We start from the raw sequence: 17862 nt of genomic DNA, 5'->3' as shown, positions 1-17862 counted from the left end.
TGTGTGGTCTTACACTACATTTAGGCTAGTTTCCCTGGATTTCTGTCCTAGATACTGTACTGTTACCTTCCAGGGTGAAGGGCGTCATTGTCCATCTGTTTTCCCCGAAGTCATCTGTTGTTCATGAACTTCCTGGACCCGATAGTTACTGTGTCGTTCAGGGATGGTGGCTGATCTTCCGGCAGCCAGGGAGGAAAAGTGCTAGTCACACTTTAATCAAAGTTTTCAAAAAGGGTGGTCGGAGGGTCCCTTTCCTAGTTGAGAGCTCTCCTCGCCTCCCTCGTCCCATTGTGCATTCACTCATCTATTTCCCGAGGGCCCTCTGCTTGCCAGGTGATGTGGCAAAGGCCTGGAGGCAGTGTTGTGCCCAGCGAGTTGGAGGGACAGTGAGTGACAAGAGAAGGGGGAAATGAGTTGACACAGAAAAGTGTGTTCCCTGTAGGCTCTTTGAAGACTTAGGGTTCCATACCCAGTGTAAGGCGGTTAGGGCCAGGGCTTGGGGACGGAGGGATCAGACTTCAGTGGCTGCCGGTGGATCTTGGAATCAGGGAGTCCAGGGGCTTGAGACAGGTTTGAGCGGACCTGGGTTCAAACACAGCCTGAATAACTAGCAACCATTTCGCTGCATCCCTTCCTCTTCAGCCCACCTGGTGTCACTAGTGTCCCCACAGACCCCAGCCTGTGTCCCACTGTCCAGAGAGAAGTCCATGGGTTGGGGCCAGGAGTGACCCCACTTAGAGTTCCAGTTCCCAACTGTACAGGGGCTCACAATGGTGCCCGGACATGCAGAAGGTCTGACGCCCCCAGAGCTGGCCTGGCATCATGGTGTGACCCACTGGTGGGGGAAGTTGGTGCCAGGGCCAGCTTTGAGGGCATGACCTGCACAGTCCCATGGCTGGATGCTCAGAAAGGCCCCACACTTCACTTGGTTAAGTGCTCTCCTATCAAATGTGAATTTCCTAATAACTTTGAACTCTGAAAATTCTGTAGCCGACCTGCTAGGTGTGACATGGAGAGGGCTGAAAATGGGCCTGTTTCTGTGGTTGGAGACAGGGTGGAGGAAGGAGGAATCTCTGACAGCAGCAGAGGTTGGGGACAAACTTCTGAAGAGCCCACGACTACCTCCCCTGCCCCATCAACTCCTCTGGACGAGGGCGGGGGGTGGGGGGGCGGGAGAGGGAGGGGGGGGGCCTCCGGGACCACTCGGGCCCCTCCTGGACCGCAGCAACCTGATTTCTTTCTTTCCGGATTATATTTTGTGTATTTTTACTTGTTGGATTGTCTTATTCATAGATGCTCCGTGGGGCTAGAGTGTGTTTTTTGCATCCCTGCCGCCCCCATGTCCTGATTAATATTCGTCAGATGAATTATATCTATAGATTTTAAAAAATCATTTCACTTTTAGCATATGTCGCTGTAGTCTAGTAGCAATGGGCTAAATATTGACTCAGTAAACATCTAATAAATGCCCATATCTGATTCATTAGATTCAGCGTTCCACGAGGGCAGCGGCCTGGAACTACGCAGGCACGTAGTAGGACCTCCGGAAACGTCCGGATGCGCGGGCTCCGGCAGCAGACCCCACCCCAATCCCTCCCCACGCGCTCAGGGCGCGGCGGGGCGGGGCCCGGACTACGCTTCCCGGCGGACCCCGCGCGCCAGGGGCCGAACGGGGGCGGGCCCGAGGCTGTCTGGGGGCGGAGCCGGCTACAAAGCCCGGGGGCAGGCGCCGGGGCGCAGAGTGCCCGTAGCGCCGGCTGGAGCGCAGCGCAGCCTAGCGCGGCGTGCACGGCGGGAGCGGCCCTCGAGTGGACCGGCCCGGAGGCGCCCCTGCTGCCCAGCTCTCTGCCCGCCGCCGCCCATGCGCGCATCCCCGCGCGGCCGGGGTCCGTAGGCCGCAGGGCGCCCCCCATGCTGCTGCAGCCCGCGCCGTGCGCCCCGAGCGCGGGCTTCCCGCGGCCCCCGGCCGCCCCCGGCGCCATGCACGGCTCGCAGAAGGACACCACGTTCACCAAGATCTTCGTGGGCGGCCTGCCCTACCATACCACCGACGCCTCGCTCAGGAAGTATTTCGAGGGCTTCGGGGACATCGAGGAGGCCGTGGTCATCACCGACCGCCAGACGGGCAAGTCCCGCGGCTACGGCTTCGTAAGTGGCCCCGCGGCCGGGCGCGCCCTCCAACCTGCACTTATCTTGGCCCGGGGCGCTGAGTCCACCGGCGGGCGCACGCCCAGCCGCCCCGCGGCCGCTCGGGCGCCTTCAGCCGGCGCCGGCACCTGCTGCCCCCTCCCGGACTCCGGGGGCGGCGGTTCACGCTCCAGCCGGTTCCGCCCCCACTACCCACGGCTGGGTCTACCTGCCCCCACCCCACACCCGGCTTAAAAGGGAGACCCGCTGTGTTCGTTTAGAACTTCTGAGTTTGTGGCGAGGTTTGGGGGTCAGACGACGATTCTCAGGACTTTCTGGAGCTGCTAGCCAGGGAGAAGCAGAGCCTTCACCCCTGGGCGCTTTGAACCCTTTAGCGCCCCTCCCCCCATATTTTCCAACAGTCCCCTGTGCCGCCACTAATAAATACCAATTTAAGTGAACAGCGGTTTGAAAACAGCTTCGTCCTTTCTAAATACAGTGTCCCCAGACCCTTCCCATGAGGAAATTTATAGGCCCCGGCCTCTGGGGAAGAGGGTGCCCTGTCTCCTCTGGGGGGTGTTTCTGCCCTTGAAGGCAAAGCTTCCCTGACACTTGAACTTCGAGGGAGGAGCTGGAATCCAGGGGGCAGCTTTGTGGGAGGGCCCCCGGTGTGGGGTCACAGGGGTGGGGGGTGGAGCCCGCGCCCTGCACCCTACAAGGGAAGCCTCTGATGCCTCTGTTCCTCCAGGTGACTATGGCCGACCGGGCTGCAGCTGAGAGGGCTTGCAAAGACCCTAACCCCAACATCGACGGCCGCAAGGCCAACGTGAACCTGGCCTATCTGGGCGCCAAGCCGAGGAGCCTCCATTCTGGTGAGAGGCCGTTTCCCTTCCCAGGCTTTTGTCAGTTGCTATATTCAGCATCGGTGTCTGTCTAGCGCCACCCCCCTGCCCTGCCCGCCCGCCCGCCCCAGGAGTGGCAGTCGGCTGTCATGTGCTTGCAGAGCCATCACAGGGCAGACACCCCCTAGCTTGGGAGCTGGACCCCTGCATCTAGCCGGTCTAGCTGCTTGTGCCCGTAGGACAGGGTGAGGAGGGTGCGTCACAGGAAGTTGGTCTCTGGGACCTGAGGTCAGAAGGACCAAAGCCTAGAGGCTGCTACCCCCCAGGTCCCTTGACCTGTTTAGCTGGGAGCTTTGGGGTTCATGTGGGGGTAGCCTGGGAGGGGCAAGGAAGTGCATTATCCTTTTTGGTTGGACTTGTATCGCTGGGTTGTGCTGCATCCCCAGTGAGGCCCAGCCCCCCCTAACTGTGGTCTCGTTGTAGGTTTTGCCATCGGTGTACAGCAGCTGCACCCCACCTTGATCCAGCGGACCTATGGGTGAGTGGAGTGGCTGGCTGGAGACGGGGGTGGGGGGTGTTTCCTGGGTCTCCCAGTGTGGGTGCCCATTTCATCCCAGGACTGCCAACCCCACTGCCTTGGTTGTGCCATTTGCAGCCCCGTTTCTGTGTCTGGAGAACCATCGGTCATCTTCTCCAACTTTTCAGAAACATGATTGTGTTCTGGGGGTGGGAGAAGGTGGGGACAAGCTGGGAGAACTGAAGGAAAGACAGGTTTCGTTTCTCCACCCCGGCAGAGGCCACACCTCAGAGAGTGGGGAGCAGGGGCTCGAGCCTGCAGCCTGGGTTCAAATCCCGGCTTCCCCCTTACGAGCGGTGAGACCTCCAGCAGCTGACACAGGCGTCTCGTCTCTGCCTGTTTGCTCACCTGCGCAGTGGGGACGGTAGCAGCACCTCTGGTTGCTGTGCGTGCAGGCGTCAGGACGGTGTGGCTTGGGGAGGTGAGAACTCTGGAAGCATTGCTGACGTTCTTAGGAACTGGCGAGCTGGGCTCTTCTCAGGGAGCCCCTCTGACCTCCAGTGCCCGACAGATGGTGGCAGCAGGTCACTGCCAGCCGGGGTCCGACGTCTGGGAGGCTGGAGCAGGTGAGCCAGGATCAGGGCCAGATGTCCCGGCCCCGGCAGGCTGGCCCATGGGCCTTTTGTCTGACATGCTTTGGAGCAGCGCGTCCCGCCCTCCTCTGTCCAAAAAAGCCCCCCCCCCCCCTTGCTTTTTTTCTTAGAACATATAAGGCCTGGCAGCTGCTTGGGGAAGGACATGCACACTTCAGGGCCACAAAGGAGCTTGCCATGCGGTCTGACTTTCCAGCCCCGTGATTGATGTCGGCTGTGCGCCCCGTGCAGGGAGCTTGTTGTTGGGGTTGGGAGGTGGTTTCTTTGTGGGAGGCGGGAGGACGGTTATAAAAAGGCAGCTCCTTCTAGAGCGTTAGCACTGCTTAGGCTAGTAGAGACCAGTTTCGCGCATTCGTGTGTGCCCCTGCCCTGGGGAGAGGCACAGTGTGAGGAGCATCCAGCGCACTGGGGCAGGCAGCGTGGACCAAGGACCAGAGCAGGGATGGAGCCAGGCTCCGGTGGGCTGCGCAGGTCAGCCAGATGACTGAGGAACTGCCCCATGCCCAGACGAGGGGGTGCCTGCACGTGGTTTCAGTGTGGATTGCACATGTGTGTGAGCTCAGCTCCAGTCTGCCCTCCTCGGGGGGAGCCTGGAGGGTGGCCGAGAACAGGTGGTTCTGGGTTTCCTTCTCGCCAGGGTTCTGCTTTGTAAATGGCTGCAGCTGTCTTGGGAGGGTTTTGGAGACACCCCAGTCTTCCTGCCGTCACCCCAGGTTCTTCCTCTCTGGGGTTCAGGCCACCCGACGAGGGCGTTCCTCATTTCCATAGCCCTGGCTGTGTTCCCAAGATCCACACCAGGTGCCCCGGGGCAGGGCCAGCTGCACAAAGAGCAGGGCGTGAGCCTCGGGCACATGCAGCTCTTTCCTGCTGGAAATGCAACAATGCCTTCCCCACCCGAGTCTGATCCAGCGCAGCTGTCCCTGAGACTCTAGTGCTGTTGGTGCCTGGCCTCTGGGTCCTGCAGACGCACGCTCAGGTCCTGGTTCTGTCACTCACCAGCTGGGTCCATCTTGGCAAGTGATGGCCTCTTCCTGAGCCTCAGCTTCCTCCTCTGACACGGAGCCGGCACGTGGGGCCGGGTGCCCTGCTCCGGCCGGGTCTCCTGTCCTCACGCCCGCCCTCCGAAATGGGGATTGAGACATCCTCTCTTCATAGAGGGGGAAACCGAGGCAAAGAAAGGTTGAAGAAAAGGTTAACAACCGGTCTAGGGTGGCTGGAGTGACAGGGTTTGAACCCAGGCCAGCTCTAGAATCCACACTCTCAACCCCCGTTCTCTGGGGTGGGGGTAGGGGGTGAGAGGGATGCCTGATCTTGCCCCTTGGGGTCCCCAGAGCGTCACCCCTTTTAAGGTAGTTGGGGTCGGTCACAGATCTTTCCGCCATGCGTTCCCCACCTCAGGTGACAATGTTTTGTAACTGAATCTGCTGGCTGGCCATTTAATACCTGTGACGGGGGAAGAGGCCTCCAGCTATTTGTTGGTTGCCAGGGGGTGGACACCCAAACAGGGACACGGGATTACGAGGACTGTGCATGGGCCGGGGGACTGAAGTCTCAGAATCTCGCTGCCTCCCCCGCACCAGGCCTTGCTGAGGTCCAGGCCTGGGTGAGGCCCTTGGGTGCGTTTCCCAGGAGAGGCGGCCGGCTGGGTCAGCTGCCTTCTCCAGTGCCCGCCTGCCCGGCTGCAGAGTTGGGCTGTCAGCGCCCCTTTTGTCTTTGCAAACAATTGGGCTTGGGAGTGTGGCCGGGCCTGACTCAGCGGTCAGTTTTGTCAGCTCCGGGCTGGCAGGGAGGCCAGGCCTGTTTGTTGGCCGAGGGCACTGTGGGAGCCGGAGCCCGGGCAGCTCGGTTTGTAAACCGGTTAACCCCTCTCCTGCCTGGCTGGCCTTCCTGGTCCCCATAGGCCCGGACAGCTCTACGGATCCCTCGGCCCCACTTTTGGGCAAGGCTGCTGGAATTCCTCCCCGGCTGGGCCATAAATGTCAGTGTGGGAAGAGCCACCAAAGAAGTAGGTTGCTGGGATCTTTCGGGACCTGACTCGCCAACTGCATTTCCTTCATGGACCCGCACATGGGGCCGGGGCCAGGTGACGAGGGGCTGGATCAAGGCAGGCGAGCGTCCCTTTGCTGGCTGGTGGGAGAGTCAGCAGGCTGCAGGCAGGGGTGAAGGTCAGAGCAGCTGGAGAGCCTTGGATCTGGCCTGGAAGGGCCTCCTGGTGTCGGATGGTGTTTGTTCATGCTTGGGCCTAAGGCCTGCCAGGATCTGAGGCTGGTCCTGGGCCTGCCTGCAATGGAGCCCCCCTCGGGTTATTTTTGAAGGGCCAGCTGCTTCCCTGGGCACAGCCTACCCACCCCATTCTTAAGAGGGCCATGCTGTGGACCCCACACCCATTTTCTGTGCGTCCTGCTCTGTGCCAGGCATGGGGCCAGGCCCTGGGGGCCCAGATGACAAGATGGAGCCTTGGGGCAGCTGGGTGTCACGTGTGCTGGGTGCTGGAGCAAGGACCCTGGGGTCCGCCTGGGTTCGAGGCCAGGCCGGCCCTTTCTCGCTGGCTCTTCTCCCCGTTTGGACGGTGGGAATGCCTCCCGGCTGAGTGTGCGAGCACCTGTGTGCTGAGCGGTCGATGGGGCCTGGCCCATGGGAGGGCCTGGAATTTGTCCGTGATGAGTCGCACGGCAGCCCTTGAACGGTGTCACTCCAGCCTCCAGTGCAGGCGCCAGAGGAAAAACTTGCCTAAGCTCTCAGTGTGGGTGTGGGGGCCCTGAGTTGGGGGCTCTGGCGCCCTGGTTCCTTCCATGAGGCCCAGCACCTTCCTCTGGCCAGCCTTGGACAAACCCAGACTCCCTGGGACTGAACCCATGGGACCTTCTCCCAGGCATTGCACACACCTCCTGGCCCGCATCTCTGTGTGGAGGTCCCCGCTGCCCTCGTGGAGACCGGCGGCCGTGGATGTGCGTGTGCAGGGTCTGCATGGGGCGCCCCACCACCAGCACGGGAGAGGGGTCGGGCCTGGGCCGCACGTACAGGGCTGTTCCCAGAATCGTTCGTTCATTGAGTGCTTCCTGCGCCTGCTGTATGCCGGGCCCTGTGCCCGGAACACTTAGAGTAAGAAAGACCCGGTCCCCGTCGCAGGGGCTCACTGTCCGGTGGGGTAGCCAGACTCACAAAGCCAGCAGGGCACGCGAGGGCCCGAGAGCGGCTGGGGGTGCAGCTGGGCAGGGCGTTCCTCGTGGGCGTGGCACAGCCCTGCGTGGGCTGTGTGTGTGTGTGTGTGTGGGACTTACACACCAGGACACGTCAAAAACTGGTGAGATCCCACCAGGCCTGGAGCCTGGTTAATAGTCACGGGTGTGTTGGTTCCTGGCTTAGGTAACGCGCTGGGTTATAAGACCTCACGTTGGGGGACCTCTCTGTACTATTTTTGTAACTCCTTGGGAGTCTTTCACTATTTATAATATGACGTAAATAAAGCTGGGGGAGGGGCGGTGCCGTGCATGGGGGGAGTCAGTGCCTTGAGGGCACAGGAGGAAGTGAGGTCAGAGCCAGGAGCTGAGGGCGCTGGGAGGAGGCCTGTGCCCTCTCCCCGCCGTGGGGCATCACGTGGCTTGTTTTTACTTTCAGGGTGTCTGGGGTGACGGGCACTTCCTGTTTGTCACTCAGTGGAGTGAACGGGGGCGGCGGGTGGCCCGTGCACACCTGCTGTTTGTCCCTGTCTGCCGTAACAGAAACCAGCCTCCACCAGCCTCCGGTGGTTCTGGGGTTCCTCTGGGAGGAGGAGCCCCTCGCCTGCCCCACTGGCCCGGCAGGAGAGCCCCTTCTCTGGCCGGAGAGCCTTGTCCACAAGTCTCAACCCAGGGGGAGGCCGGACCACGGACAGGCTGATGCAGGCTCCAAATGCCCGCACACGGGGAGTGGGCCCAGGTGGCCAGCCCCTGCATGCCACAGCTGGGTGACGAGTCTGGAGGCCCCTCTTGACTTCCTTGTCCTTGTGACTTGCCTGTTGAGCCTCAGTTTCCCCACCTGCCAAGTAGACATGACAGGTGCTCCGCAGCGTGCTTGGGGCATCCAGTCATTCTCCCAACCCCTCCCACGTGCAAAAAGGAAGCCGTGCAGTCAGCCAGCCAGTTCATTCAGCAGGTACGCGCTGGCTCTGTGCCAGGCTGGGGCGGGTTCCCCGCTGTGGTTCCAGAGCATTCTGCAGCAGAGTGGTCCTGGGGACGGGGACAAACGAAAAAGGGAATAATTGTGTCTCTGCTGGCAGCAGGCACTGTGGAGAGAAAGGAGCCCCAGGCAGGGGAGGAAGTGGGAGATGGGTGTGCAGGGCCCAGCAGGGTGGCCGTGGGGCCCAGGGGAGCTTTTGGGGTTTACTCTGAGTACCAAGGTGGCCCTGAGCGATGAGGGCCGGGTCACTTGTGTCTTTAAGTACCTGGGGCTGGGTGGGCTGGGTGGGCTGGGCTGCCAGGCTAGAGTGGAGGGGGTCCCAGTAACAAATCAGGCTCGAGGCCATGGCGGCTGCTCCGAACAGCGCCGGGGTGAGAAGGGGGCTTCTGAGTATATTTTAAGGGATGTGTCAGAGAAAGGGGAACCCGAGAAGATTCCAGAGCTTTGGGCCGGAGCAGATGGGTGGAAGGTCGGGTTGGTCTTGGCGGTGAGGGGAGGCTGGTGTGGGGTGCCCTTTTGGGGGAAGAACAGGTTCTGGTGGAGATGCTGTGCCAGCGCCTGGCGTGGTCCCAGGAAGCGCATCTCATCTGCTCCCGCCACCCCTCGCACTGGCCTATTGTCTGATGGCCCCCGAGAGCCGAGCCGGGTTCCCGGATGGCCTGGCAGGGCCTGAGGTTGCGTCTCCAGAGGCCCTGCCTCCAGTGCGTGGGCAAAAGCCTCCAGAGAGCAGAAAAAAGTGAAACCAGCCCATTTGCCTTTTTTATTTTTACTTTTGGGGGTAGCTTTGCATTCAGAAATGGGCCTCCGGACTGTGGCCGAAGCCTTTTCACTGCGAGTTTTGCTTTGAGTGTGGGGAGACTGGTCGTCTGGCCTGTGGTCGTGAGAGTGGTGAGAAGTCGTTGTATTTGCCTGTCACTTGGCAATCTCCTGCAGGGTCTCGCCTCACTGTGGGAATTCTCGGGCGGCCGGCCTGAGAAGGGCAGATGTTGGCAGCACCCCTAGCTTCCACCCACTGGATGCCGGCGGCACACCATTGTGACAGCCAGAAGGTCCCAGATGTGGCCATGTCCCCCGGGGGGGCAGCCACTGTGCTGAGAACCGCTGTCCCAGGGGAGGGTCTCGGTTCTCACAGCGAGCTCTGAGGCCACCCTCCTCAGGACCCACTCCACAGGCAGGGAAAGCCCCTGACTGTCGGGTGCACAGCTGCGGGGCAGGTGGGGGGCCTGCCTGGAGGGCTCTGCCGCCTCCTCGCCCCTCCCCTAGGCTAGCCTTGTGTTGTGTCCTGGGCCCCTGTGCAGCAGGTCAGACCAGCGGGAACTGCCGCGTCTTGGACAGGTGCTCATGGTACCCGGGCCGCTCTGCCATCTGGGTGGACCCGGAGTGGGTCTGGGCCCGCATGCCCCAGCCTGCAGCCAGTCCTGGTGGGCATAGGTACCGGGCGGCAGACGGACGGGGGCAGACTGCTTTGCTGTGCCCTGGCTGTGGGACTGCACAGTCACTCAGGCCTCTGTGTGAGCCTCAGTTTCTCTCTCTTGGAAATGGGATAACAACAGCACCTTTTTCATGGCTGTGGAAAGCTATGTAAGTTATCTTGGGGTTTCACACACTGAGTGGTGGGGCCGAGCACTGAGGGAAGCAGGTAAATACATGCAGGCAGTATCCCCAAGGAACAGGAAACGGGGTCCCTTTCCTCCCCAACTTAAACATGGTTCACCTGATGGCGTCTGAGTGCCGCCAGCAGGGCAGCTCCGGTAGCCGGGGCAGAGCTCTGGTCCTGACTCAGAGGGGGTTGGAACCTGGTAGATGTGCCAGCTGCCTGAGCCGGCCGGACCTTGGGGCAGGTGTGGCCAGGCACCTGTCATTGTAAAGCCCCAGGTACTTCTGCTGTGGACAGTGTGAGGCCCCGGGCTAGGCAGTGTTTCCTGAGTGCGGGTGCGTGTTAGAGTCTCTGGGGGCTGTCAGTTGCAGGGTCCTGGACCCACCCATCCACCTGCAGCCCGTGAGGATCCACGTTTTTAGCTAGTACATGGGGTGTTGGGGTAGGGCCATCCCTGCCTGTGCCTGGAGAAGTTCTGGGCTCAAAGCTTCCATAACCTCAAGTTAAGGAGTGTTCCGAGGTGGGGACTCCCGTGGTGGGTGGCACCACGCTGACGATGGCCAGGACGGCGGCCTGGTGGGCACGTCCCACGGCATGCTCTATCCTGTGTCTGTTTGCTCCTTCCCAGGAGGCCTGTGGACCGCAGAGCCCCTCACCTGTCAGGAGGGGTGAGTGCCTGAGGGCTTTTGAGCTGGTGCTGGGCCAGAGCTCACCCTCAGCTGCTCACTGAGATTCCGTGGGGGAGACGGCCATGGAGCTCCAGCTCTGTGCAGTCGCCCCTCCTCCAAGAAGCCCCCCTGGGAGCCTCAGGACTGCTTCATGGGTTGGTGTGTTTTGGTGACTCTACCCCTCCTGGAACCCAGGCCCCAAGAGGCCAGGGGTTGTACAGTCTGCTCAGCACCACGTCCTGGCCCAGAGCACAGCCTCGGCAGGTGAGAGCCGAGGTGGGACTCGAACCCAGCCTGGCTCTGTTCACGGCTCTCGTTGCCATGGGGTGGGCAGCAGAGGCTTCTAGACGGATTGGGGGGAAGCTGGCATCATGCCCGGAGCCAGGGATCTGGGAGCACCTGGGGCATGGAGCCAGGTGTGCCCCAGACTCTCATCCCTCAGGTGTTTGCTGCATGGTCCCCGGGCCCCCAGCGCTGTCCTTCACCTCAGCTCTGCCCACGCCGAGTCCAGCCAGCACTGACCCCGGTGCTTTGCTCCTGCTCAGGGTGCCCTTACCTAGGTGCTCTTAGGTGGGGAAGTCACCTGACCTCGAATCTCTCCTTTGAAGGCGTTAAGCACCTTTACCAAGGTGTGCAGCCATCACCGCTGTGTGTGTAATCCAGAGCTCTCCTCAGCCCCAGGAGACCCTGAGCACCCCCTGCACCCGTCCCGCAGCCTGCCCGCTCCCTCCCTCTCTGGATTCGCTGTTGTAGGGTTTCCTGTTGATAGAATCGCACAGTGTGGGCCTGTTGTTCTGGCTGCTTTCACTCAGCATAATGTCCTCAGGGCTCATCCCACATTGTAGCACGGGTCAGAAGGGCATTCCTTTTTGTGGCCGAATAATATTCCGAGGCCCGAGTCACCACAGCCTGCTTACCCTCTGAGTCACCACAGCCTGCTTACCCTCTGCCCACTCCAGTGCACGGACCTTTGGGAGGTTTCTACCTCCGGGCTGTTGTGACTTGTGCTCTTTATTCCTGATGACGAGTCTGGAGGCCCCTCTTGACTTCCTTGAAGTTACCTGACTATGGTAACTCGGCTCCATTTACAGAAGGCCGTGTAAAGCTGCTCTCCGTCAGCTCGTGCACCCATAAAAATGGTAGCTTCAAGTGCTTCAACCTCACCTGTCCTTAGTATGTGTATAAATACACATTTGTTTTTTAGCATAAGCAGTTTTACCATTTAGCGTAAATCCCTCCCTTTTTCACAAACAGCAGCTCTGTTCTGCTGCTCGGCTCTCCTGGCGCCGAGGGCAGAGGCTTGGGCCGAGTAGGGACTCCTCGTCTCCCTGCCACGTGCGGTGTGGTCTGGGGGACATTGGCCTGCCTTGTCCGCTGGGCATGATGCTTGGGCTTTTCTGGGTTTTCGTCAGTTCTGTGGGTGCTGCTGTGCTGTACTGAGCGCATCTGTCTTTACTGCGGAGTGAGGGCTTCTCTTGGTGCGGAGGGAGGCTGCCCAGGGGATGGAGCGTACGCCCTGGGTGGCCCGCTTGCTGCCCAGTTGCTCTCCAGGCCGCTGTCCTTGTTTCTGCCCCTGCCAGGTGCACGAGAGCATCCAAGGGAACATTTTTCTTTTTCTTTCAAAGCAGCTTCTCTTTGGAGCAGGGTCAGGGCAGGGATCCCGAGCCCATCTTATAGTAAAGGAAGTTGGGGTCCCACCTCACCCCCGTGGTGGCCCTGTCCTGTGTAACTTGTGCTGGTATGAGGAGGAGGAGATGCCTACAGCCGCATTGTCTACCCCATGAGGTCCCTCTGTGTCCAATGAGCTGTGAGGCTCAGAGAGGCTCAGCCACTTACCCTGGGCAGCCCAGCGGCTGGTTGGCAGAGTGAGCAATGCTGATACTGCCTTTCCTACCCTCAGTTTCCCGCCTGTGACATACTGAGTGGATCCCTACCCTGGAGGGCTGGGTGTGCAGTGGCGAGGCCTTGGTGGGACCAGCATGGCGGTTAAGAGGGCCTGGGAGTCTCAGCCCCTCGCTCCGTCCCCAGGGGCCTTGGCCAGCTACTGAGCTCCGTGTGTCTGTTGTAAAATGAGGTACTAATGCGAAGGCTGACCTGAGGGCTGGATTTCACGGTCACCACGGGTCGGGGTGCAGCGCCCGACTGTTGGCTGCTCCTTCCCGAACCTCACCATCGTCATGGCTGCACGCTTTTCCGCCTGCGTTTCTGTATCATCCACCCTGCACTCGCTGGGCTGCGGGGAGCCAGGCCCGCTGTCTGTGAAAGGAATGAGCCTCTCTGGGGGAGCTGACCCTGGGTGGGGAGGTGGACGTGGTAAATCGGCACACTGTAGGTGTCCTTTGTGGGGGGCAGATGCTGGGGAGGTGAACGGAAGAATGAGACAGGGCGAGCTTCATGGGCGGGCACGTGGTACCCATGCGCGGAAGGGCCCGAGCTGGCCTCGATGCCTGCTGTCACCCTCCTATCATTCTAAATCACTTTCCAACATGGTCCCCCAATCATGTCGGTGGTCCTGTGGGGTGCAGGGTGGGGAGGGGTGCCTGGGAAAGGCCCACTGAGGAGGGCATGTTTGCATACAAACTTGGAGGAGGGGAGGGTGGCAGGCACAGCCAGGGCACAGGCCTGCACAGCTGGCGTGTTCCAGCCACAGAAGAACAGACTGGGGACAGGGACGCAGCGGCCCCAAGCTCTCCAAGTCCCCCCTGGAGCCAGCGTGTTGCCTGCCCCTCAACCCCCTCTGTTTGGCCCCACAGGCTGACCCCCCACTACATCTACCCTCAAGCCATCGTCCAGCCCAGCGTGGTGATCCCGGCCGCCCCCGTCCCATCGCTGTCCTCGCCCTTCCTTGAGTACACGCCGGCCAGCCCAGCCTATACCCAGTACCCACCAGCCACCTACGACCAGTACCCGTACGCCGCCTCGCCTGCCTCCGTGACCAGCTTTGTGGGCTATAGCTACCCGGCTGCCGTGCCCCCTGGCCTCTCGGCCTCGGCCCCCACGGGCACCACCTTCGTGCAGTACCAGCCTCCGCAGCTGCAGCCCGACAGGATGCAATGAGGCCACTGCCCCCTCGAGGCCGTCACCCACGCACCCACCAGGCAAGTGGCCGGCCGAGCTCAGGGTGCACACCAGCACCTGTGCCTCTGGGGACCCCGCAGGACCCCCACCTGCAGGACCCCCTGGGTGGCCTGGAGACCGAATCCCTTTAAATCCAGGACCCCACACATCTCGAGGGAGGACTTTGAGAGAGAAGCGTGAGCGGGAGCTCTAGAAGATGCAGCCCGACCTCCCCACACACCCACCTGCCTTCTCCCTTCACCTTCCTCCCTCCCTCCTTCCCTCCCGCCCGAGCTCCGGGCTCCGGGCTGTGGTCTCCCAGCATCCGTGAGGCCTCCCCACCCTCCACAGAGCCCGGCCACCCTTTGGGCTCTGCGGAAACTGTCCTGCTCAGAGATGCCTTACTCCAGGGAAACCTGAAGGAGCGATGCGAATTGACTGTTTATTGTCGCTCCGTCCGCACAAGCTGTGAACGCGGGAGACCGTGTGCGGGGAAGCCGCCCCGTGGAATTCTTGTTTCTGGTGACGGCACGGGTTCTTCCGCAAGACCCTGGGGCTCAGTGCAGCAGGGCCACCAGCGGCAGCTTCCCCAGCCCTCCGAGCACTGCAGCCTTTTTTCTTACTGTCATTGTTTTGCTACTAAGATGATTCAGAACTTCAGTTTATTTTTTCAACGGAGGCTCCTGCCCCCAGGAAACCAGAACCTGTTTTTGACTTTGAGACTCACTTTTGTCCGTGGCTCCGCCCAAGGAGAAGGACAGTATTTCTGTTTGAAAAAGTGTCTGCCGCTGGAGCACCAGGAGTCCCTTGGAGGGAGGGCGTCTCCAGGTCTCTCTCAGCGACAGTAAGTTGTCTCAGAAGCCTGTCTCCACCCCTGCTGCCCCTGCAGGGACAGAGGGAGGGGCCCCATGTGATGCTGGCTGAGAGCGCCCCACCCTCTCTCCTCAGTCCCCTGTTGCACCCCGCCTGGCTGAGACCAGCCTGACTCGCCCTGCCTGCCTGGGGCTCGGTGCGGAGGGAGGCGGGGGGCCCAGCACGCAGTGACGGCAGTGACGGCTCCTGAGGCGGCGGGAGGGGGAGATGCGGGGCAGCCTGGCCGAGGGGGGTTGGGGAGAGTGGACAGAAGGTTAGGGGGCGCTGGGGGTATTCCTTCAGACCTACCTCAGGGAAGCGGGAGGCCTCAGGGCTGACTGGCGCAGGCGAGTGCTTTGCGGCGCTCCTGGTCCACAGTCAAGTCCCAGGAAATACCGGTAGCTAATGTTATAATAATATTTTTATTAGAATGTTCTGATTATAAAAATAAAACTTGTTTTCTTTAAAGAAAAAGCTGGTCTGTAATAATTCTCGACATGGGCGCCTTCGATTCCCTGATACCGTGGTCATGAGCAAGTCAGGGCCATGTGGTGTCAGTCACACCCGGACCCTCCTGGCCGGGACTTGAACCTGTTCATTGAGCGTCTCCTGAGCCGGCCTGCGGGCATCCAGAGTGATGGGATAGACACAGCCCCCCATTACCACCCACTGAGGCAGGACGGAGCCCACACCGCGCCCCCAGGTGCTTCCTCACTCAGCAGTCTGCCTAACATCCCAGGGGAGAGCACACTGGCCCAGTGAAGGTGGGGTGCTCAGAGCAGGGCCCTGAGGGCCCTGGCTCAGTATTGTGATTGATGGCTCCAGCAGAACCCCTGAAACAGGGAGACAGCTTCCCAAGAGACCTAAGGAAGGTGCTGAGTAAGGGCTGCTGAGAGGAAGCAGGTGGGTGCTGGCAGCAAGGTGGGCACAAGGTCAGAGTTAGGAAGGCAGGTCTTGGTCTGGGGCTGAGGAGCCCCAACCTGGGGATAGACCCAGGATCTCCCAGAACTTAGCTGGAGCCCCACTCAGCACTGGGGAAATCACAGAGGCCTCACAGAGGAGGTGTTAAGGCTGGAGAGGATATAATTCAGTCACTTTTTAATTGCTCATTCGTTCATTCTAAGAAATGTGTGCCGGGTCACATGCAGAGCACTGGGGCTAGTCACACACAGTCTAGTGCGATAGACACAGCAGACATGCAAATGGAGTAATTTCAAATACCGATCACACTGAAGGAAATACCACAGGGTGATGGAGAATGACTGGATTCTAGGCAGAGGGAACAGCAAGTGCAAAGGTCCTGGGGTAGGCTGAACTGGCCAAGGAGGCCAGGGTAGCTGGAGAAGAAGCAGTGAGGGGAAGAGGTAGATGAACTTTAGGAAGTGGTTGCTGGAGCTGGGGAGACAGGCGAGACCCAGGGGACGGTCTGCTGTGAGCAGTCTGGGGAGGGATAGCAGTACACAGATGCTACTGGCAAACTCAGTGCCGTGTGACTGACTCTATCAGTGGGAAGTCCCCTGAACCTGGGGGACGGGGAGGGGATGGCAGCTGGACTGCAGGAGGAGGGTTCCCAGTGGTCTCCGGGAATGGAATGGGTGCTCCTGGTAAGGAGGTCAGTCTGAGCAGAGGCTCAGAGGTCCTGGGTATGACCTACTTGGGGGCAGTCACTGTCCAGGCACCAGGCTTGTTCTCTGACCCTGCAGAGCAGGGCTGGGCCCCAAACATGCAATCTGACCCCGTCTCCCTCACCTTTCACACAGTGGCCAAACCAGAGATTCAAGTCGCTCTGAATTCCCTCTCACCCTCACATCCACGTCTCCCCCAGCTCAGAGCCCTTTGTGGCTCCCCATTTGTGGGTCCTCAAAGGAAAAGCCAAAGTGGTCACTGTGGCCTATGAGGCCCTGGCCTTGTTGCCTCCTGCCCACACCTGGCACAACTCACCCCAGGGCCTTTGCACTTCCTCTAGCTTTCACCAGCTGAACTCCTTCAGCTCTCAGCCGAAAAGTTTCTTTGTTCCAGAAGCCTCCTCTGACCCTGTCTCAGTTAAGGCAACATAACTGTGTCCCCCTTTCATTTGTAACCTCATCTGTCCCTGTCCCCCTCACCTCATGGACACACTGACTCCAGAAGGGTCGGGGTTTCTGCCTTGTTCCCCTGAATCTAGAGCCATGCCAGGCCCAGCAGGGAAGCTGAGGCCTGCAAACATTCTGAACTTGGTTTAGCCGATGGCCAGTGGGCATCAGAGATTTCTAGCCAAGGACGCAGTGGGAGTTTTGGGGCCATCATTCAGGTTGGGGTGTGCTGTGCAAACTCAGTGCATAGTCATAAACAGTCTAGTGGGATAATAGCAGCTCTGACCCGGGAGAGGCTGGGGCCTGGCATGGAGAGGGGACCGAGACCAGAGTCACTCCAGGGTCCACATGGAATGGGCCATAGTTACTCCCGGAGAGTGGAGCAGCCACGCAGAGCTGGGCAACTGAGTCTGACCCCACCGACAACGCCACGACAACTCTACGTGGTCAGCCCTTAGCATTGAAGTGAGACGGGGTCACCCTGATGCGGGGAGCGGGTTCGTGGTGGACCTGGGACCTTCCCTGTACCAGGTCCGGGGACCCCCAGGGGGCCTCCTGGGGCCTTTTCCAGTCACTTTGACTTGGAGATTGGTAAATCCCCACTTCAGTGGTCCAGGGCCCCCAGCCTCTGCCTAGGAAGGGTCAGGGTTCTCGGGGTCAAGTCAGGTGAGATCCTGCCAGGCAGGGTTCCCTCTTCTTTACTGGGACCCTTGCCTGTCCCTCCCCACCTGTCCTCTCTTGCCAGCTGGGTCTCAGTTTGCAAACACTGGCCAGGGTCATGGAGGTCCTACTGGGGCTCCCGGCTCAGAAGAGACATTTGCTGCAACTGATAAGGGTTTGGGGGCGGGGAGGGGGTTGCGGGTGCTGCCAGGGTTATCTGGAGGGCCACTCTCGGCCAGCCCATTTCCTGTCGCTATCGGCCAGTGGCAGCCTCTAGGACATGCCTTGAGGCCTGAAAAAAACATCCTCCTGGGGCCTGGGATTGAGGGCTCTGGGGCGGTGAAGCCAGGAGCGAGCTTCCAAAGTCTCCCTTGCCAGTGAACACCGGAGGCAGCCACCTGTCGCTGCAACAGGCCTCGCAGACTTCGACAATGACCACGGGGCTCAGCCTGGCACTGACCAGGCAGGCACTGTGCCAAGCCTTTTCCAGGGTTGGCCTCCGTTATCCATGAGGTGAACTCTGTGTCCCCACTGCACAAATGGAGGAATGGAGCCACCATTCCTGAGCCCCCGGGGAGAGGTGGCACGCAGGGCCCAGAGGGAAAGCTGGCAAGTAATTGAGGGTGGAGGTGAGAAAGCCACCCTCATTCCTGTGGAAC

General features: G+C 60.5%; 1 protein-coding gene across 1 annotated transcript; it reads left to right on the top strand.

Moving 5' to 3' along the window:
• Positions 1-1731: 1731 nt before the first annotated feature.
• Positions 1732-14685, top strand: RBM38 (RNA binding motif protein 38). The gene is made up of 4 exons (XM_079785306.1): positions 1732-2148; positions 2876-2999; positions 3453-3507; positions 13316-14685. Exons 1-4 carry the CDS (start codon positions 1912-1914, stop codon positions 13617-13619), a joined length of 720 nt encoding a protein of 239 aa, XP_079641432.1. The 5' UTR covers positions 1732-1911; the 3' UTR covers positions 13620-14685.
• The last annotated feature ends 3177 nt before the right edge of the window (positions 14686-17862 follow it).

This window comes from Cnephaeus nilssonii, assembly GCF_951640355.1.
Source record: "Cnephaeus nilssonii genome assembly, chromosome: 11".
NCBI classification, from domain to species: domain Eukaryota; kingdom Metazoa; phylum Chordata; class Mammalia; order Chiroptera; family Vespertilionidae; genus Cnephaeus; species Cnephaeus nilssonii.
The sequence above is the reverse complement of the archived record's forward strand: the minus strand, read 5'-3'. Positions and strand labels throughout refer to the sequence as shown.